Genomic DNA, 22,277 nt, shown 5'->3' on the forward strand with positions numbered 1-22,277 from the left:
GCACAATATTGGAAAGAAAGAGGGACTGAAAAACAGATGTAGCACTCTGCCCTTCCTCCTTTTATGGTAAAACTGGACTCTGGCTGAGGGATGGCACGTGCGTGTGAGAAATTCCACATAAGATTTGCTTATTTAGGTTTCATGCATGTGTCTGTTTCTGACGTGAGCCCGGCTTTTACCCATAACCTGTGGAGGAATGCAGTCGTTCATGCTTATTCAGACGGACTTTGAGAGTTTTTCAGAGATGCCATATGAAGAAAACCCCTTTTAGTGAACAGAACTATTTGTTTTTTTTAGAGTGTGAATAACATAAAGAACCTTTTGTGAAATGGAAAGATTCCATGCATGGATGTTAAAGGTTTTTTTAACGGATCCATCAAAGAACCTTAAGGCTATTGTGAGTTTGTTTTGACATTCTTCTATATTCTCCATATGTATTCACAAACTTTGATTGATTTTGTGTCATTTTTGGTTTTAGACATGATTATTTCTGAGAACTCGACCGTGTTGCTGAGGTTTACAGGCCTGTAAATGGTGAAATGCAAGTTATTGCTGTTCATACGGGGTTTATTGTGAATGTGTTGATAAAATGGGTTTCCAGGTGTATGTGAGTGTAAACAGTTGGTCTACACTAGATCATTAAAAAACTATAATACAGGCCACATACACACTCACTACTAATGCTCACAATTACTGATTTAAATACGTTTAAGCTTAAAGAGATAGTTCACCCAAAAAATGAAAATACTGTCATCATTCACAAACTCTTATATGTTGTTTCTTTCTTCTGCTGAACACAAAAGAAGATATTTTGAAGAATATGGGTAATGGACCCCATTGACTTCCACAGTATTTTTCTCCCTCCATTCTATTAAAGTCAATAGTGTCCATCAACTATTATGCAGTGTACCTTCAAATATAGGACTTTAAAGCAACTTTCAGACAATAACTGTTTATTCTGGGTCCAATTTAACCTTTTTAAAGACCGTTATTAACAATTCAATAAATTGCATCCAAATACAGATGCTTTAATTAACATTATGATTGTGTTTTAATATCAAAATCTCAGAGGACAATTAAGAAAGATGTTGGCCTTTGTATCCGAGATGTTTCATGGGATATCAATGTTATTCATCTTTTTTTGTCTATGCTGCCATCTTGTGGTCGCACATGCCTGTGCACCTTCCCATTTGAAATCATCTGAATTTACCAAAAATTGCATTTTACATATATTTATTTTGTATTGCATGCACGACACCTGTGTCCATACATAAGATGATTAAAAAAATACATCTGACAAACACAAAAGCACCATACAGATTCATCAGTGCAGCTCTAAACACATTCAACTGACAGAAATTAACGTTTACAAAAACACTCAATGCTATGAGTTACAGAAGAATAACTGTAAATACTGTACAAATTACACCCTGTGGTGTAAAGCTCAATCCAAATGTAACTCCTGTACGCTTCCAAAAATAATTTATTACTAGTCTAAGAACAATTCATTCATACACATACTTTGTTTTAAACAGTACAGTACTGTGATAACTCTGCTTTGTTCCAGTGATTACAGATCATATTCACTGGTTATTCAAGTATGTATTTGTTTCCTTTTCATTTCAGACGTAGCACCTCAAACTCAAGCAGAAAATTACAACCACTATTTTTTTTTATCCCCAAATACACTTTTCTATTTATTCATTCTTAGTGGTGAAAGCATCATGTAACAAACACATTTCTAAGGCATGTCGGCTTCACCAATATGGCACTTTTTACAATCAGCAAAATACAAAGAACATACTAGTGACCAAATGTGTGGTTTTCTCTCAGATGCCGATCCAGACTTAATTCATTTTCACATTTTTAAATACGTAGTGCTAAAAACTGGATTGATGATTTTAGCCTCTGGAAATGCTATAATAAATAATGATGGTAAACAAAATCAGGCAATACACTGGTAGGATATCAAATAAACTTCAAAATACTATCAAAAATGGCGTGGGGAAAAACAGATCGAGCCACAAAAGGGCGTGTAACCGAATATCACACTATAGACCCGGAGTGGGACTTCAGCATCAGTAATAATCTGCCCTCTTACACTGATGTTAGTAAACAGGAAATGTTCATATACATAAAAATAACTCAAGTAAAACATTTGCTGTGTAATGCTGTTTCTGTCTTTGGCACTTTAGCACCACAGAAGCCTGAAAACCAATGACACAAATGCAGCGGCTAATTTAATTGGCTGCGGTGTGTCCGATGTCCAGCCTCCTCTGGGCGGAGCCTCTTTTGCGTGCCGCTGGTTGGCTGGTGAGAGACCCAAAAGCTCCAGGTGTCTCAAAGAAAGATTTGGACCCCGGCGCTGCTTCCTTTGGTGTCACAGGAGTCTGAAACAGCAGAAAGGGAGAAGGTCACAAACTCTTTAGAAAATTTATTGGTCGAAATACTTAGCATTTTCATACTATAACAGCATAGATATATACCCTAGATGTCGCCTTGGCTACGGCAGTTCATTGGAACGAATGCGTCAGTAGAGCCGCCATCATGGAACAGGGGAGCCCCTCCTCTTTAAAGGAGTAGTTCACTTTTTAAAAAACTTTTGCTGATAATTTACTCACCCCCATGTCATCCAAGATGTCCATGTCTTTCTTTCTTCAGTCGAAAAGAAATGAAGGTTTTTGATGAAAACATTCTAGGATTTTTCTCCATATAATGGACTTCATTGGGTACCAAACGGTCCAAGGTCCAAATGACAGTTTCAGTGCAGCTTCAAATGGCTTTAAACGACACCAGACGATGAATAAGTGTCTTATCTTGCGAAACAATCGGTCATTTCAAAAATAAATAAAAAGTTTAAGTTTTATAAGCACAAATGCTCGCCTTTCTCTGTTCTGTGATGCACGTTCGTGACTCTCCTGTTCGAACTCGTTCATCAAAATGAACAAATCTTTTTTCGAGTCATTTCGTTCGTTGAATGAACGAAATTATTTGAAAAAAGACTCGTTCAAAATTAACAAATCTTTTTTCGAGTCATTTCGTTCGCTGAATCAAAATGAACGAGTTCGAACAGGAGAGTCACGAACGCGCATCACAGAACAGAGCAAGGCGAGCATTTGTGCTTATAAAACTTAAACTTTTTTATTTATTTTAGAAATGACCGATCGTTTCACTATATGGAGAAAAATCCTAGAATGTTTTCATCAAAAACCTTAATTTCTTTTCGACTGAAGAAAGAAAGACATGGACATCTTGGATGACATGGGGGTGAGTAAATTATCAGCAAAAGTTTTTTAAAAAGTGAACTACTCCTTTAATGCATCAGCGTCAATGTATTTACAAAATACATTTACAGACATGTATTTATTATAGAGTCCAGAGAAATTGTAAACAATTTACCAAATTTCACATTCTTGTGAAATGTAATCCCTTGCTGTCTGGTTTTTAGATTTCATTCGTGTGAACATCCATACGCAGCACAAAAGTCCGGCATCATCCATGAATTCAGCGTTACTTAGCTACTTCCTATGACAAGACCCCTGTTCCAAGATGGCGGCGGTTTTTACACATGCTTAGAACCCCAAGGCGACATCTAGTGTATATATCTATGCTATAACAGTATTGATGCACCGGAAAATAGGGCTGGGCAATAAATCGATTTCATCGATTAACTCGAATGTGTAGTTTATGTAGACTTGTTTGAATGAAAATCGGTTTTCTCTTTAACATCCCGTAGTCCCGAACAACGTTTGCCATAGAGATACACAAACAACATGGCAAATGAACAAGAGCGAGGCAGCACAAGCACACCCGCCAAAAACATTTACAAACTGAATCCGCAGGGCTGCCAACTCTCACGAATTCATCGTGAGACTCACGCAATTGTCATTTTTCACACGCTGTCTAACGCCACACATCCATTTTCTCACGCAGAGAAAAATCGCGAAGCAAAGAGGACACTGACACCGCGACAGACAAGACAGAGAAGGTTACTATATGAAATCAATTCTCAGCTCTCAGATTTTTGTCAATTTAATTACGAAGTTCAAACAATAAACACTGTGTTGGTGCTTGTAAATGTGACGTGTCAGATCGCTGACAGATCTTGAGATGTTAGTTTTAACCAGAATCAAATCACAAGAATTTAATTGAAATTGTGAAATTTGTGTCAAGCAATAATAAAAACAGTAGCATACCAGTCATTGTACCATGTAAACATTGTGTTGTCAAAGAACTTAATAAAATTCTGTTTAGTTACCAAATGTTTTGACAATCACAATACACTTGATGTGTACAATAAGTACACTTATACACTCATTTTTTTTTTTTTTTTTTACTACATCCCCCCAATCCCAATCCACCCATTTTGTTACGTTACATTTTCACTGTTTACAAAGGCAGGGCCTGCCATCTTGTCTTTTTGGCTAGTTGTTTCTGATTGCACTTTAACCCCAAGAGGGAAATCCAGATCAAATCCCAGAAGGGAAAATTAAAACAAAATAAAGTTCAAACTTGTTTTGAACAATGTTTTTGTCATCTGCAGATTGATTTTAAATCGTAAATCGGATTTTTTTGTGAAAAAACCAGGGATTTTTTTTAGGCCATATCGCCCATGCCCTACCGGAAAGATATATTTTTTTAACCCGAACTAAATTTAAAGTTTTCATTTAGTTTATTTAATAACCAATCACATTTATGTAATCATCAACACTCAAAAACTGAGTTGTATATAAACATTTAAAATGCACATAAGACAGAATTAATATCAACTTTTTAATGCTATCATTGTTTCGTTGTTGAAACATACATAATATATTAAGATAACAGGTATTACAGTGCATGTATTAAGCAAAATGCTCCTCTCTAGAGTTATTTTTTATAGCTAACTAACAAGCTATGGCTAATGCTAATGCCTTTCCTAGGGTAAATGTAATGTTACACTGTGACATTGCTTATAAGCGGTTTTATTGACATCTTTCCACGGATGAAACGCTGATTGAGCGATTACATGAGACATGATTGTTTCAGTAAGTTGAACTGTATCTTTTTAACTTTTGATGTTCATTCAAGTTTATTTCATGCTCTAGTTAGCTGTAAAGAGGAGAGATAATGAGGCGCTAAAGCGATCTGTCACGGCACATTAAAGAGCGCCAAACTTTGAATTTCGTAATCAAATTGACTGAAGTTGAAAGCTTAGACTTTGATTCATATGAAAAGTAACAACGCACAAAACGTTTAGTGTTTAAGATTGGATAGTTTAGGATTAATGTTTAGTGTTTTGTTCACACATAGACTGAATACAACATAAACTAAAAGATCTTCATCCAAACAAAAACATACATTTGTTAACTGACTGGTTTGTGTATGTCAGATCTTCTAGTGCAGTTTATTGTGTGCATGAAATAGATGCTTGACCGTGTAAACATGCCATTGGAGATCGCTAATTAAACTTCACCATTAAGGTCAAGGATTTCAGGCTTTCCTGTTTCGGCTAAAACCGAATTTAAATTTTCGGTGTGTCACTACATGTATTCAGTACACTGACCTGTGTTTGTGCTGGCTGAGGGCTCTCTTGTACTCGTTGTCCCTGTGGTGAGAATGTGGCCACTGGTATTCTGTGCCCATGATGCTCAGGGGTGTTCAATGTTTCAGCCACATTAAACGCCCCTCCTGCCATCACAAACTGGGCTGGTGACAACATGGTGGGCATGCTGAAACTCAGACCACTGCTGGCAACCCCCTCAGCACTGGAAGTGGGCATCGCACCTGTTATGAGTGGTGAAGGCACCAAAAAATATGGCATAGCTACAGCTGGCACACCGCCTTGTGTATGTCCTGCTGGCATGAGGAAGTTCAAACCGTTCAGACCTACAGAAAACAGTCAAATGAACCGTCAGAATGAGCGTGCAGTCTGAGAGTGTGACATTCACTTGTGGTTGTAGACACTCGTGTTTTCATGTACCTGCTGTGTTTGGGACATAGAGGTAATGAGAGGACATGAGGGCATCTTTGGGACTGGCGTCTTCCTCATTCATTGGCCCAAACGAGGCCTCGTCCCACGGGGAACCTTCTCGAGAGCAGATCGGAGACCTTCTGGCACTGGAGCGCGAACTCTCAGTCTCACCCTACGAGACATTCACACACGTTAGAGATCAAAGGACAGCTTTCAGAATTATAATAGTGCTGTTGCCACCATTTTATAAAATAAATAAGCTACTCAAGGCTGTGCATTACAGTGATTTCACCATGGTAAAATCTGTACCTGTATGTAGATGCATATATAATCAGATATCATATGAGCTGATGTTAATTTTATTGCAAACAGCCTAATTATCAGGGTTTCCGTTGTCCGGTAAAAAAATTAAATGTCCGACAAAATTGAATCTGTCCGGTCAAATTGTCCGATTAAAATTGCCTAATAATCCCGCCCCCCTAACACAATCTGAATTTGAGAATAAGCCTAAAATGTATAAAGCAAAAATACACCGATATTTGGCTATGTTATAAATATAAAGGAACAGGCTCTACCGTTTGAAAGTTATGAAACATCGCATGCTGCATTTCAAATAAAGCGCACGCCTAAAACGGCTGTAATATAGACCTAAACAACGAACAATTGAGTGAGACGTTTGAAATATGGCCAGGCCCAGGCAGACTAGCCTTAAAAGCTTTTTTAGGATCAGGAACATCTCATTATAGCCTATAGATCAGTGGTTCTAATCCGCGCACTCGTTTTTTCCCCCCTCTCATCAAAACTGAATATGTTCATCAGTGCATAGTTACAGTCTATACCAAGCTAGGACACGTTTGTGTGCATTTTATTTTGTGATTTCACCGGAATGAATAGAGAGTCACCGCAACGGCGATAGATTGAAACGCGCGTCCGAGTGAAGATTGCGCAACTCGCGCAGCGCATCGTCCATGCAACTGATAGCAGCGGACACGAGCGCTCTGCTTGATTTCAAAAACAACAGATTTTGGCGCTAGATCTCTTATTTAATAGCAACCTAAATGAATGATCTGCTAGTTAACTGGAGATGTTTTATTTATTTGTATTAGGTACATCCGTGCCTCAATGTTTCAAAAAGTGAATGTGTGTGAAACCATAGTAAAAAACAATTGGCGGCCAATCGGACGTTCATGTTTTTTTCCGTCTATTTCAAAGTTAAGCTAATAATAACATGTTGCATTCTATACGGCCTGATTATGTCATTTTTTAAGTTACATAGACTGCCTCCAGTTTTCCTCAACTTGACTAATTAAGAGGCGGTATTTGACCGGCATATCATCAAAATGTCCGTAAAACGAAACCTCTGCCGGTCACTTTGACCGGCACCATTTTTTTCTAGCGGAAACTGCTAATTATTCAAATTTTACTGTATTAATGTTTTTATTATTATTTTCTTTAATTGTTCTTGTTTTTTGTTCAGCTGTTTTAAGAACCTGAGCTACATTTTGCGCATGAAATTTGCTTTCCAAAAGATAAGGTATTACTAAATTACAGTGACAATGACACATTTTAATATATTTTCTTAATATATGTTTTTTAATATTAAAATGTTCTGTTATTTTGTTAAATACTACAAAGCTTTAATTTTACTTTTTGCTTTATTTTTGGTAAAAATAACCCACAGAACTTTTTAATACGCGAAAATATGCATGTGGATGTGGATGAATACATGTATGTCAGTTTTAATCAGGCCCATAACACTCACCGTTTCACTTTCTATAGACACAGAACGTTTGCTTCGTTTAGCTGCCTGATCATCTTCCTCTTCCTCCTGTCTCTCTCTCTTCTTTGGATTTCCCTCCCTGTGGCCTGAGACGGGTGACCTCTGGTGGATGCCCTCTGGGACGTGTCCGCTGTACACCATGAGCAGGGGTGTTTGTGGCAGACTGGACAGGTACGCTAACTGGTGAGGACCGAACTGGGCTGAAAAGGGCAGTGACCCAAACGGGCCGTCAGCCTGAAGAGGCACTGCCAGTCCTACAGCGCTTCCACTGGCCTGAACACTGCAAATACACACAACACACAAGTTACTGATCAGTCTTGGTATTGTTAACTAAAACTAAAAATCGTTTTTTTTTCTATTGAAATTAATATTAATTAATATTAGATGATTTGTAACAATTATTTAATACATTTGTTATACACTTTATTTAACCATACATTTTTCATTTACCAAAAAAACAAAGAAAAAAAAACCTTGACGAAAGCACAAAAAAGGAATAAAAATAAGACGAAAATCTAAAAACAAAAGCTCATTAAAAATGTTATAATAGTATATAAATAATGCAATAATAACATTGGGCACAATGGTACATGCATCAGCTCTAGGGTTTAAACATGCAACCTTTCAGTGCCAGGCTTAGATCTTTACCCAGTGACAAAAGTTTGAAATATGTGGAAATTTCTGCAAATACATATTCTGTACAGGTGCACTCACCTGTCTCCAAACTGCAGTTGACACACTGCAGTGCTGTTCACACTCTTCCTGGAGTAATCCACCGGCTCGTCTGATAACACAACCATGAAAAACATCGCATTCAATTTCAGTTACATCAAATGAAGTGGCACACTAACATCATGGCTGTATATTACGTTGTATATAACAAATATTGTTGTTGGCTTGTGCTTTCCCCTCTGGCTTTGGATTAAAGTCTCTGGTAAAAGCATGTAAAATGCTAGTGCTCTGCTCAGTTCTCACCTGTAGAATGTCTCTGAGGTGTGCTGGGGGCGGAGCTTATCCGTCTTTGATTGACAGGAGGGGCTGGAATGACCTGAAAGGAGGAGTGGCGTGTCATCTTCTCCCGTCGTTCCCCGGTTCCCGTGACGGAGGAACTGATCTGAGCTTCTGAGACCCTCAAATCATCTGAATCTTAATTAATAAAAGACGTGCAACAAATAATCACAAAATATTCATACTGAAGAGACCATTTCCCAGTGTTTAAACCGAACATACCACTGTGAAAATCGGCAGGTCCGATCCATTTGAAGATGGGTTTACGGCTCTTTTCTTCTCTCACGTGAAGTTTCTTGATCAGATTCAGGCTGGTCAGGACATTAGCGATATCATACAAGCGTCGTACCTTAGCTGAACAAACACACAGAAAAGGCAAATAGAGATCGTGAGCTACACTTAAATCAATAAAAATACAAAATATGAGAGCTCAAAATAACTGACGTCTTACTTTTATACTTGCTGTGGCTGGACTCATCCTGACCCTCCTCGATCAAAATCTTAGCAGCTGAATCGAGTGTAACGGTCTGTGTTTTGGACGCCAGGAACAGCATGACAAACTTCTGGCTCATGATGCGAAGCGATTTATCCTTCCGTCTGCTGGAAGTCGCTGTATGAGAGATAAACCGTGCATACAACACTGTAAAACATGGGAAAGTTATGGAAGCATCCCTCTATAAAATAAAGGCCTTCAGAGAACCACACAGCAACAAGAAACAGTGGAAATGGTTCTTGATAAGAAGAGGAATTTGGCGAAATGATGCTCCTTCAGTTTTAGCATCTGTGGACGATGCCCGACTTGAATAAAGGATGAATGAATAAATTTGATGTGACTGGCAGGAGCAAATCAGAGATATGAGGAATGGCATCAATGGTTGGTGAATTGGCTGGTTGAGTGACTCCTGCCCTCGTGACGGGACCATAATAAGCTTTTGTTAGGAAGCAAAGCTGTTGCTTAGCGACAGCGGCCACATGGGGAAAAAAAGAAAACAAAAGTTTACTGGAAAAGCCAGTAAACACAATAACCACATTAGAGGTTCCAGACGAGGACAGCAGGACGTGAAACAGATTCATTTCTTTATCAAGTCATCAAACTCAAAGATATCCATTTAAATGCTTGAATGTAATGCACACAGCCATTAATGTGAAACTAAACACTGGGCAATGTTTTTTTTGCCCTTTCCCCCCCAGTGCAATTGTCTAAACATGTCAAGTAAACGTATATTGATTTTAAGATGTTTGGATATTTGTATTGGAAAAAGGACAAAAATACTGAGGAAGATATTCTTTTTTTTGGTGCAATGTATGCAACATTTAATGCAATGACTTTATGAATTTAAGGCCTTAATTTGTGAAATAAGACTTTAAGACTCGCAGAGACCCCGTTTTTTTTTAAACAACGGACAAACTGGTTCGATTTATAATGTCAGAAATAACTAAATATTTATATATTGAAATTATTATTACAATTATAATATAATAATTTCTACATTAGTAAAACATTTGGGGCACAAAATAGTTTTTTCTAATATTGGTAAAAATATTACTATACATTCTAAAACAACGTCTGCTTAATTTCCGCTATATATGAAGTATTTTATTACTGAATTGAATGTAGTTGCTTCAAGCAAAGGTCAACAGTGACGTGATTTAATCAGGTCACCCTTACGAGACTTTAGCAGACAGAAACATGTCTAAACCTGCAGCTTGATCTTCCTCTCTGAGTAATCAGCTTCCCTCCTCAGCCTGTCTGTGAGAGCGTGGCACATTTATAACAAAGAGTCCCTGTGCTGGGATGGGATTACCTGTGATCAACACAAACACCTGGTAACCAGTGTTGTGAATGTGAAGCCGGAGACGCTGTTAACAGGTGACCGATTAATAGAGCACAAGGGTACAGTTTATGAGACTCTAATAATGGAGTTAATGGAGCAACCGCCATTATGGTTTCAACAAACAGGGAATGACATCAACCGAGGAAGTGGAATATGGTGAATCATTCAAATGACTGTATGCATCATGCAACAAGTCAGAAGTTACTTTTTGAGTGTGCATACTCTTAATAAATGCAAACCAATATGTGAATGTGTGTGTGTGTGTCATACCGTGTGTGTTTTGCACGTGATGGGTGCCATACGGGCTGCTTCCTTCTCTCTGGTCCATCTGCAGATGGTAGCCCTGCTCTCGGCCCGCCTGATGCAGTTCCTGCAGGGTCTGTGGCAGCCTCGAGCGCCCGTGCCACACGTACAGGTTCTTAGCCATTCTGCTCACCAGCATCAGAGACTCCAGCACATTCACGATGTCGTAGATACGTCGCCTCTCAACACCTGAGACGGTTTAGATCTCGGTGTCAGTCACTACATTTTATGGTAACACTTTACATTTAGTTCACATGAACAATTCATTTCAAAATTCAATACTTTCCAAAAGTCTCTGTAGATTTTTCACACTATATTTAAGATAAATGGTTCATACAGCATTGCACTTGGTATATAGCACTGTGATCTGTAAATATTCATATTTTCTCTGTTTTTTGCCCATTGGTTTCTTACATGATGAGAAGAAACCAAAAACGCTTTATAACCTGCACATATTCACCTCTGACACATGGGTTTGATACTGTAATCATGGTTCAATGTTGAATGAACAGCAAAGTAGTTTGATGATCATTTGCTCCTTTATCTGTTGCTAGTTTGAGTGGCACACACACATTCGATTAGTGAAGTTCAAAAGAGACTCGCTTATGGTAAAAGAGATTTGCGTAATGAAAATGTGCGCCTTGAATCTATTCAAATATGTTCAAGGATCATTAAACTTTAGCCATGAAGACACACTTCTTGTATGATACATTTTTTTTTTTTTGAAAACTGAATAGAGTCAATAGTCTGGAAACACAAATATACCTGGAAATGACTCAGATCAAATTCCATACTTTAACATTAGCTAATGCACTGCGAACTAACATGAAGAATTATATATTTTCTAACATTAACAAAGATTATAAATGCTTTAAAAATAGTTAATGTTAGCTAATGCATTAACCATGCATATTATACAGAAATGATGTGGTTATTTTCTCTTACCCAAGCAAGAGGCCACCTCATCCAGAGAGATATTGATGCTCTCTGAGGTTTCTGGGTAATCAGGGTACAAGGCCAGAAATTTCTGACACAAAAGACCCAAACTCTTCTGTTTGCGACTGGGTCTCCTCTCAGAATCGTCTAAAACTTCATACTGAAATGAAGAGAGATTACAGTGGGTAAAACGACAACTTCTGAACATATTTAAGACGAATCGCCTCCTCGTTTGCAAGTCGTGACTGCAAGACGGATAAATGTAAATCCACGTACATTTCAAAACATTACACTGATTTAGACGACGACTTCTTCGTACCTGACACGAGTCATCGAGCTCTTCCTCATCATCCTCCTCCTCCTCTACAGCTTTCTCTTCATTTTCAATGGGTCTAAAGAGGGATTTCTTCATCTCTCTGTCACGGATATCTGGGCTGGCGGCACTGATCAGCATTTTCAGGTTGGCTGTTGGGGTCCAGGGGTCCGGATGGGCCCTCTCAGTGTGTTTAATAGGGGTTATATGGGTGATATCTGGGCTGGAAACTCTCCTATGTCCACTCACAGCAGCCGTCACAGACTCACACTTCAGCGGGGTCGTTTTCCTTCTGTCCGTGCAGATGTTCTCCTGAAATCAGGGTATTAGTTCAACATCTCATGAGGAAGTAGATGCATTACCATACAAACAAATTCATTTCATTCAGATCATCTTACTTTATGGTCATTCAGGTTGACAGGATCATCTGAGCTTGTCTTATTCACTAGTGTCCTCACACTACGCAAATCCTTTAAAGATAAACACTTCTTCTCCATCTAAAAAAGAAAATTTAATCAGTTATAGCCAGCACATTTAGACTAATAGTGAACCAGCTCATTACTGAATTATTTATATGAATGTTACTATATATGAATAACACTGATTAGTTCATATTCATTTATTACATTATTAATAATACCAACAATCTGTAAAGCATTAATTTGTTTGTTAACTTATTAGTTAATGATAGTTAAATGTTGCCAAAAGTGATTTGTCCAAATTCTACTAAAAAGTAAAATGACATTATCAGTTTATTACATATTATACTATTACTGCATTAAATAAGGAACATATGAGTAAAAATATATATAGTATATTAGCTAACGTTACCATGTTATACTACTACTGCATTAAATAAGGAAAATATGAGTAAAAAATGTGATATATATTACATATTATACAACTACTACATTAAATAAGAAACATATGGGTAAAAAAGTGATATAATATTACATATTGTAGTACTAAGGACTATTGGAGTAAAAAAAGTGATCTAATCTGATGATGGTGGAAAGATTTTGGCGCAAATATCTTAACCAGTTGCCTGGTAACGAAACCAGATTCTTAGAGGAAATAACGTTAATTAAACGTTAGAAATAATTTATATTTATATTATTGTTGTCACAATATTGTATATATTTTGTTTTCCATAGTACTGTAAAAGATCAGCAGCATAATATATACATCCGCCCATATAAATCCTCTCTTTTTCTTATTATTTGAATACGAAAATGTCTGTCAGTAAAAATCAGATTTGAGTTTAAGGAAATTAATTTAATTAATATTTATATATCATGTAACAAGTCAGATAGAAGATTTAACTCTAGATATTCTTACCTTAAACTCCGTCATTGGGATAAAAAAAATCCTAAAAACGTAAATAAATCCTGCGCAGAGATGATCCTTAATGTTCCTCCTTATCTGAACATAATTTTCTCTCTAAATCAGAAGATCTGAGCAAGTAATCTTCTTAATTCAGTCGTACTGCTGGTCAGGCGATTATGAATCCCCCGCTAAAGCTTGTTTTCTGGCGCTCTGAAGAGCTACACCCTCTCTCAGCCAATCACGAAAGCGGTGTGTAAAAATAACGACGGTGATTGGCTGAACAAGGAGGAAATTCCTCAGAGCGACCGTTGCAGCCAATCAGAGAGTCGCTCTGACCAAGCCTGTGGGAGTTTGTTGGCGGGGCAGTACGCGCGCTCTTATTGATCTCCTGCGATTAACAGGCGCGCCTGAAGTTAAGGCTCTGCTGTAACTCAGCGGGGACATAATTAATCGTCACACATCATTAATTGTCATTATATAAATGCCGAACGTCCCATGACAGCTTTAAATGACAAGCTCAGACAAGAATAAAGGTGAGTTATACAGGTGGGGTTTTGGCGCGACTCAGGGTTTTCTCGCGGGAAAGTGTGTAATATGAGAGGACACCCCACACCCAATAACTACCCCCACACATAAGGCTGCTTTCGAAGTCATAGAATGATCTATCTAATAATAGCCTTAAGAAGTAAATAAACCATGCATCTAAGCAACTAATGTACCGGTATGAACAGAATAAATTTAAACTATCATAGTTGTTGATAGAAAACTAAGGAATCTGAAAAAAAAAAAACCCGGACCAATATTATATATTATTCATTCATATATAATGCTGCATGCGTCTTTGACTCTGGTTAATGTAACGTTACATTATTATAACAATTTCTAATGCATTCAGTGTTTTATAGGTTTCAGGTTCATGTTTTTTCCCCTCACATATTTCAGTGGTTGAAGTACAACAAGATGCAGGGTAAGGTTCCAAGATAATAATAATAATAATTTCCATTAAAATCTATAAGATGTAAATTACCTTCAAATTGCTTTATGTAAACCAAATAAGTCCTGGGTTTGTTTATCAAGTCATTAAACTCGAAGATATCCATTTAAAAGTTCTAAAATAATGCACACCGCCCTCAATGTGAAAATAAACACGTGGCCACTGAGCAAACTAATAAATAGTAAATAAATATACTGACTTGAGGCATTTGAGTGAAGTAAATGAACAATTATATTTAGTCATTATACAAAAATATAATCTAATAGAGTGACTGATGATTTGGTGATCATATTGTTCTGGCAAATATTTGGGGCTTTTATTTAATCATCGACTGATAATGAAACCAGAAAATGTCAGAGCCTTTTTCTTATGTATACTTTAAAAACGACGACAAGTTAATTAGAAGCATGCAAATTTATATACGGTTGCTTTATTGTGAAATGTATTTTTTAAACAACAGACAAACAATGCAGATTTAAAATGTCAGAAATAACAAAATTATTAAAATATTGTAATTATTATATTCTTACAATTATAATATAATAATTTCTATATTAGTAAAATTCAGCTCCATTAAAATCTATACAAGATGTAAATCATCTTAAAATTGCTTATTTGTTTTAAATAAAGTCTCGGGTCTGTTTGGGTGCATGTTGCATTACATCATCTTCACAGTCATTTATATGTCCAGTTGAGTTATTTATATGAGGCCACTACACACATAATTCGTTTAATTTTTCAGTGAGCAGTTAGTCAAGTGGATGAATCACATTTGCATGATTATGCAAAACTGGTGACGAAGAGAAGTTGAATTCATGTTTTTAGAGCAGCACACTTGCAAAGGCCACAGACAGCGCATATTAAACACCAGAATCTGGGATTGTGCCATGTAGGTCAAATAAAACAGTGTGGAAAGAGATAAGCTGGAGACAGACATGACGAGGATTGTGTGTCTCTGAAGAGGAGCTGAAGAGTCAGTTATACAGCTAACAGACTGATGTGATCATTCTCAAGCTTTTACTTAACATGTGCCCCTGACTTCCATTGTTATTTAAAAAACTATGATTGTGATACATTCATGTCCTTCTTTAAAGTAGCTTTGCCATTTTTATTTTTCCGTTTGGAGAAGTTATAAAGCAAACAGATTCAAACCAGAATGAGGCTCCTGTCAAGACCTTCTTTATTCAACATTTACATAATGTGTTTAGTAATTCATTTCTTTCCCTCTGTTGCACCCAGCAAAACAAATATTATTTATGAATATATGTAGATTTGTTAAAAAGGTTGGGATTCTTATTAAAGCCAAACAACCCATAAAACACACACATTGTAGAAGCAAAACAAACAAATTTACACATCCGATTTGAACAAAACAAACAAAATGATGATGATGATAATAATAAAGACTTCTTTTGGTGAAGACGAGTGTATTGTTATGATTAATTGTCTACATTTTTCTGACGAGACAGGGCTCCTATGATGCGCTTGTGGCCTTCTGCAGCAGCTGGAGCATGATGGGATACACTGGGGCAAACTCCTTCCCTTGCCTGGCTCGGACAGACTGCACATACGCCTCCAACGCCCCCCTGCAACAAAGGAAAGTCACACATTTGAATTTCTTCCTTTCGCTGTTTACACAAAAGCTGCTGTATTTCCTCAAGAGCACCAGTAGAGGACGCTGATGTTGCACTGAGAAATGATTTCCTCTGGCCGGTGTCATAAACTGCTTAGACTTGTCTTACAAGTTAGTCATCTAATTTTTTCTTCAAAACTGGTCTTTTTTCATGTCAATTACATAAAAAGGTATATTAGTCTAATTTAAATCAGAGAAGTAAGATTATTTACAATTACAAAACAAATATTAATATTTATGGATATTTGTAGATTTGTTTAAAAGGGTTGGGATTATATGAAATGCATCAACAAGTCATTCTTAACTTGGCTAACTGCTAGTTATTCAAACTAGACAGTCTTAACATAGTGGCTGCATATTGAACATGCATTCAATATTGAATCACAATTTAGACACAACATTGACAATATTGATGTTTTAACTCTATTTCGCCAATGAAAATAGTTCAATACGCATCAATAGGGCTGTCGTGATAACCGCAATATTGTGATACCGCAATACTGAGAAACCGACCGCAGAGGAATGCAAGAAAACACATTTTCTTTTTCTTTCTCATAAGGCTATGCACTTCTTGTTTTACACTTAATGCATATGTAATGAATGCGGTGTCATATCTCACACGGGACAAAGAGGATTTAGTATTGGTATTGAATGTTAAATAAGTAGAGATAAGTAAATAAGAATAATAATTTAACAAATAAGATAAGTGAAGAATGTAAATTTTAAAAACATTTTGTACAATTGAGATTTGTACAGAGGCAATGTAGATTTGCAATAAACAAGCCTAAACAGACGGCAAGTGAAAGAGAGATTGACTTGATAGTTATTCAAACTAGACAGTCTTAACATAGTGGCTATGTTTATGCAACGGGGCCCTAGTCCGAAGTACTGAATTTTATAGTTTCCACACCTGGTTTTTCTATGAGTTTTCTATGATTAGGGATTTAAAAAAAATCACTTTGCACTCACAAAATGCAATTTCTAGCCAATGAAATATTTTCGAGCTGAGCATAACTAGAAAAATTTATTTAGTGACTTAAAATATGTCCACGATTTTTTTATAGGTCTGGAAATATTAGGGAATTTTAAAACTGATTACAAAGTCTGAAAAAAAGTAATGGAAATAAAAAAAAAATCTTTTTTTTAAGTCATGGAGAAATCTTGGGCATTTTCACAGTGAATATAAATATTTTTAGTAGGATATATCAATTGCATTAACTTTATTAGAAAGAAATTGCTCTTTCTAATTGCAATCTCTATAAAATAATTTATAAAAACATTACATTTTGATTATTAAAATTCCCTGCTATTTCCAGGTTTTTTGTGATTGTGAGAACCCTGACATTTCTAGTTCGTTTTTAAATGACATAACTGAATATGAATGTTTCATAAAGGGTCAAAGAAGGGAAAACTAAACACAAGCTAAATCAAACGAGTGTTAGTATTCTTCCAGATAATGTCACCGGGAAGTTTTATTGTGAAAGCGGTGGAATTGGCGCCACCAGCTGAAGCTTACCTAATAAGGGTGAGACGATCCTTCTCTGATGGGTGGTCATCCAACCACTGAGAATAGCGAGAGATCGACCACTCCGCTCTCTGTTTCAAGGGAAAGCTGTATTAGTGGTACATATGAGCTCTACAAATCCACCCATGCTATTTTAGAGAACCCTCATTTTATAAAATGGCCCAAAATATCTTCATCCTTTCCAGTCCGAGCACTCAAATATGAAATGTGTCATTTAGCAGAAGCTTTTATCTAAAGCTGCTTACAGTAGGTCAGTCACAGGGGCAGTCGCGATGGGGCAACTTGAGATGAATTGCCCCGCTCAAGGGCAAAGTAAACAGGATTTGACCTCAAAAACCTCCTGCTTGCTAACACCCCGAACCTAAAACCTTAATCCTTGAGGATCTATAACCAAGAGGTTTCCATCCCTCGGCATTAGTGTGTGTGCGTACCTGATGTGGTGATTTGAGTTCAGCTGGGGCACGATTGAACAGAAAATGTAATATGGTGCTGTATGGAATCAAATCTCCCAGCGCTTGACTGCTAGTGATGTGCTCAGTCGTCTGGAACAACAGTGGCCTGAAACAGAGAGACATATATATTCATATTCACTGCAAATCTCAAACCGGGTGTAATTTAGAGCCTGAAATGAATGCTGGAGATTTTGGAAGGTTGGTGCTAATGAAAAAATGTCCAAAAAAATTCACCAAATGTTTGTGACATGCTAAAGTGGAGCTCAAATGATGTCCTCCAGTGGGTTCGTGGCAGATCTCTTACTCACCGCTGACAAGATGAGAATGATATTTCAGAATCAGAAAAAACATCACAGGTTCAGTGAAGTCTGGGATTCATTTTTGTGCATGACTACAATATAATGAGATCGTAAAGGGAAACGTTTTATTTTATGAGTGACTTTGATTGCGATGCTTTTTTCAAATGGAAAATAATGCAAGACTACATGCTTTAAAAAAAAAAATGTTTTATTGTTCACCAGCTGGAAAGCGTACATCTGATCGGTTGGGTAATAAAAGCTCACCTCTTCTCAACAGCTTGTGCAATGCTTGAATACAATATAATGAGATTGTAAAGCAATCTCATTATATTATGAGTTTTATTTCAAATTATTTTATCTATTTTCATTTTAATTTGACCACTTATGGAACAGTGTAATGGTTAGTTTCTAGAACCATCTTTGCGATGACGAACGCATTTCCATTCATCAATCATTCAATCCTTATAATGTGATTTTAACATTATAAATTAATTTCTGTGCTATAATATATATGCTATCCTCCAATCAGAGTAGGGAACATGCATTCAATATTGAATTACAATTTAGACACAACATTGTCAATATTGATGTTTTAACTCTATTTCGCCAATGAAAAAATAGTTCAATACGCGTCAATAGGGCTGTCGTGATAACCGCAATATTGTGATACCGCAATACTGAGAAAACAACCGCAGAGGAATGCAAGAAACATTTTCTTTTTCTTTCTCATAAGGCTATGCACTTCTTGTTTTACACTTAATGCATATGTAATGAATGCGGTCACATTACACTGGGCGAAGAGGATTAAGTATATGTATTGAATGTTAAATAAGTAGGGATAAGTAAATAAGAATAATAATTTAACATAAATAAGATAAGTGAAGAATGTAAATTTTAAAAACACTGTGTACAATTGAGATTTGTACAGAGGCAATGTAGATTTGCACTAAACAAGCCTATGCAAGTGAAAGAGAGATTGACTGAGCCCGTGTGATTACCTCTGTCTGTCCTTCTTCAGGTCAAGTGATATATTCGTGCAAAAAAATAAGGAAAGCAATATCTCTGTCGTAGCATCCTGTCAATGTTAAAAGGTTTTTCCCATGAGTGGCGTCAGCGCTGGCCAATGAACTGAATCTGTGCCATTGATCTCAATGAAGGGAAGCATCAGCTTCAGCGTTGTTACTCGGGCGACTCATTGCTGGTCGGTTGAGCTGTAAAGTGGCACTCAAAGTTTAAATCATTTCAACACCTTGTTTCATTAATGAATGAATCAGTGTTTTTGAATGTATTAGTTGAATGAATGGTTTAATGACTCAAAGACTGACAGCTTGTCTAGAATGCGCAGAGACTAGCAGCGCTGATACTGGTCAAATATATAAGCAGTCTTAGAAAGCTTGTCGTCCATCGGGTTTATGTTCTGTTTGTACTGTGGACCCTTATTCTGACATTCTGCTCTGTTTCCTTTAGTTCCTGTTAGGGCTGTGCAATTAATTGAATTTCAATTTCGATTTTGGCTCCCAACGATCACCAAAATAGTACAATCGAGTAAAAACGATTATTTTGCCATGTTCTGTTTTGCAAGAACACTCTTATTTTGTCTTGTGTTCTGAATGACAGGCACACGTGCACATCCCGAGGCCTTAAACTCTCTCAGCTTGAATGTTTAAACTGATAAGACTTAAAAAGAAGTGAAAATTATCAACTTTAGTTATGATGCAATGCTGGCCCGATTGTGCAAGTGACAATTCCGAAGAAAAAGTCCAGACTCCTAAACGCGAGAATGTAGTTTCGACGCTTGCCTTGTCCAACACATTTTGAGAGACAGTGAGAGAGAAGACGCGGCACCGCTGAACACTCACACGGTTTGTGAAATTGGTCTTGGAGAAAGTTTTAAAATGATTGATTTGATTTTATAATCTGTGGGGATTCATTTAGGCTACTCGTACAGTCTACATGCTAAAGTGAATCAATGTTTGCGGGGGAATTTTCCGCATTATAAATGGTAGACCTGTGGGAATTATTACTTATTACTTATTGAAGTATTATCTGTTATATTATTTATTTTAATAGTTAAAGTACAATAAATGTTCAAATTTAGATTTTTTAAGAATTGTTGAAATAAATCTTTTTAATAAATGCAACACGTTCCAAAAGTCATGTGAAATCATCATGTTACATAATCGTGATTTCAATACTGACGAAAATAATCGTGATTATGATTTTTTCCATAATCGAGCAGCCCTAGTTCTAGTCTTGTCGTCCATCGGGTTTATGTTCTGTTTGTACTGTGGACCCTTATTTTGACATCCTGTTCTGTTTCCTTCAGTTCCTGTTTCCCCGGTCTGTTTTGTTTCAGTCTGAATTCAGTATTGATTACTGATTCTCGTTTGTTTCCATAGTTACTTATTAGTTTCACATATCTAGTTTACTTTCCTTTGTTCTACCCCCATTTATAAAGACCTGTGTTTCAGTTGTTCCTGGTCAGATTAAGTTCAGTTTATACATTGTGTGGTTTGTGTTATTCTCCTGTGTGTTCATTTAGAGAGTTTGGAACATTGTAAGTTATTAATATAGCAAAAAGAAAAGAAAAGGTAATAATATCATGATATTGAGCCACTCAAAATCACTGCAAGGGAAATTCTTTTAAAAGTAGGCCTGTTGTTACCATTTCATATTTCTATATTCAGAATTTTATATTTAAAATATTAATCTCATAACATTATTTATGCAATTGTAATTGCAGTATAAATGCATTAATACCACCTCTGAGCAGCATTAAACTCAGTGTAAATATATCTAGATGCCACTTCTGCGGTGCTAAGATGGATTTTATTAACACTGATTTAATTTGATTGGTAAATGAATAGCCAAGTTATTCATTCTCATTAATAAAGTAAAAGTTTTCATTTACATTCATGTCTTAATTTGAATTATGAATTAACTAGGCCTGGGACGGTTACCGCAATACCGCGGTCACATGACTCCAACCGCGGGTCTGAGCTCGTCACCGTCATCACCACAAAAAACCCCAAAACCCCAAACCCCCCCCCAAAAAAACATCGGCCTGCACGTGTGTGCATGTTGTATCTAATGACATGGATTCATTGATTCTAATGACATGGATTATGTCTATTGTGTCTTACATGGATTCAAGGTTTTCTAAACAAAACTTATCATCAAAAAGATAGAGCAAATCCGACCTTTCGCGAGTTGGGGAACGCGATGTTGACGTAACATTACATTCGTATTAGAGATGCGCTGATGGGCTATTATTATTTCATCCCCAACCGCATCACAAAACTCATCATCTGTCCGCTATCATCCGCACCAACGTTTTTTGATCAATTTACGAAACCGCATTCATGGCGCTGACTGTTTTAAGGTGTATGAGCGATGCGAGGCGCTGCTGCCGCGAGGCTAGAAAGCTCTTGGCTGTAGAAAGGAGACTGATCCAATGCAGCAAATATATTTAAAGGCTAAAGTCGCTAGTATAGCCTATTGGCTATGTTGTATCCCCAGAATATCAGCAGTGAACTCATTCTCTGATCGGCACACAGGGATAAAAATAAATAAATAATAAGCCTATAACGCACATCGGCAAACCTGACCTTACCTGACTAGGCTACTGTCCAAATTGTATCATTTCGTTTTGAATTTTGTTTAAATTTTTAAGCTTTCTATTTATTTCTCATGTCTGTGAGACAAGGCCTAGCCTATACGCGGAGTTTCGGTTCATTTATGAGACGAGCTCCAGTTCACGCGCAAGAGATCGCATTCCACGTCCTATTTAAAGCGGTTTACCGCTATAACGCAGGAATACCGCAGGTTGCTTTTCAACCGCGGTTAGAAAAAATCCATACCGCCCCAGCCCTAGAATTAACACAATGCTGCATGGTATCGTGATACTTCAGCTGGTGTAA

General features: G+C 36.9%; 2 protein-coding genes across 2 annotated transcripts in view; both read right to left on the reverse strand.

The window, feature by feature from the left end:
• Positions 1–1,216: 1,216 nt before the first annotated feature.
• Positions 1,217–13,666, reverse strand: e2f7 (E2F transcription factor 7). The gene is made up of 13 exons (XM_077235078.1): positions 13,467–13,666; positions 12,527–12,625; positions 12,135–12,440; positions 11,825–11,975; positions 10,847–11,068; positions 9,193–9,351; positions 8,964–9,095; positions 8,709–8,879; positions 8,448–8,517; positions 7,716–8,013; positions 5,963–6,125; positions 5,546–5,868; positions 1,217–2,390 (listed from the first exon to the last, which is right to left on the reverse strand). Exons 1-13 carry the CDS (start codon positions 13,479–13,481, stop codon positions 2,241–2,243), a joined length of 2,259 nt encoding a protein of 752 aa, XP_077091193.1. The 5' UTR covers positions 13,482–13,666; the 3' UTR covers positions 1,217–2,240.
• Positions 13,667–15,605: 1,939 nt separating this feature from the next.
• cog5 (component of oligomeric golgi complex 5) overlaps positions 15,606–22,277 on the reverse strand; it is a 77,892-nt gene continuing 71,220 nt past the window's right edge. The window contains exons 20-22 of the mRNA XM_077235134.1: positions 18,038–18,164; positions 17,598–17,677; positions 15,606–16,034 (exon numbers count right to left, since the gene is read on the reverse strand). Of these exons, the coding sequence (XP_077091249.1) occupies positions 15,923–16,034; positions 17,598–17,677; positions 18,038–18,164 (319 nt within the window). The 3' untranslated portion in view covers positions 15,606–15,922. The remainder of the gene's footprint in view (positions 16,035–17,597; positions 17,678–18,037; positions 18,165–22,277) is intronic.

This window comes from Siphateles boraxobius, unplaced genomic scaffold (genome assembly GCF_051911475.1).
Source record: "Siphateles boraxobius isolate OS27281-9 unplaced genomic scaffold, OSU_SipBor_1 19, whole genome shotgun sequence".
NCBI lineage: Eukaryota > Metazoa > Chordata > Actinopteri > Cypriniformes > Leuciscidae > Siphateles > Siphateles boraxobius.

Bases quoted from the DNA above. Each gene is read 5' to 3' on its own strand.
- e2f7 (XM_077235078.1), bottom strand. The intron at 6,126-7,715 runs GTGAGTGTTATG...AATGTCTCGTAG, and splicing joins TGTCTATAGAAAGTGAAACG to GGTGAGACTGAGAGTTCGCG. The intron at 5,869-5,962 runs GTACATGAAAAC...TGTTTTCTGTAG, and splicing joins CTATGTCCCAAACACAGCAG to GTCTGAACGGTTTGAACTTC.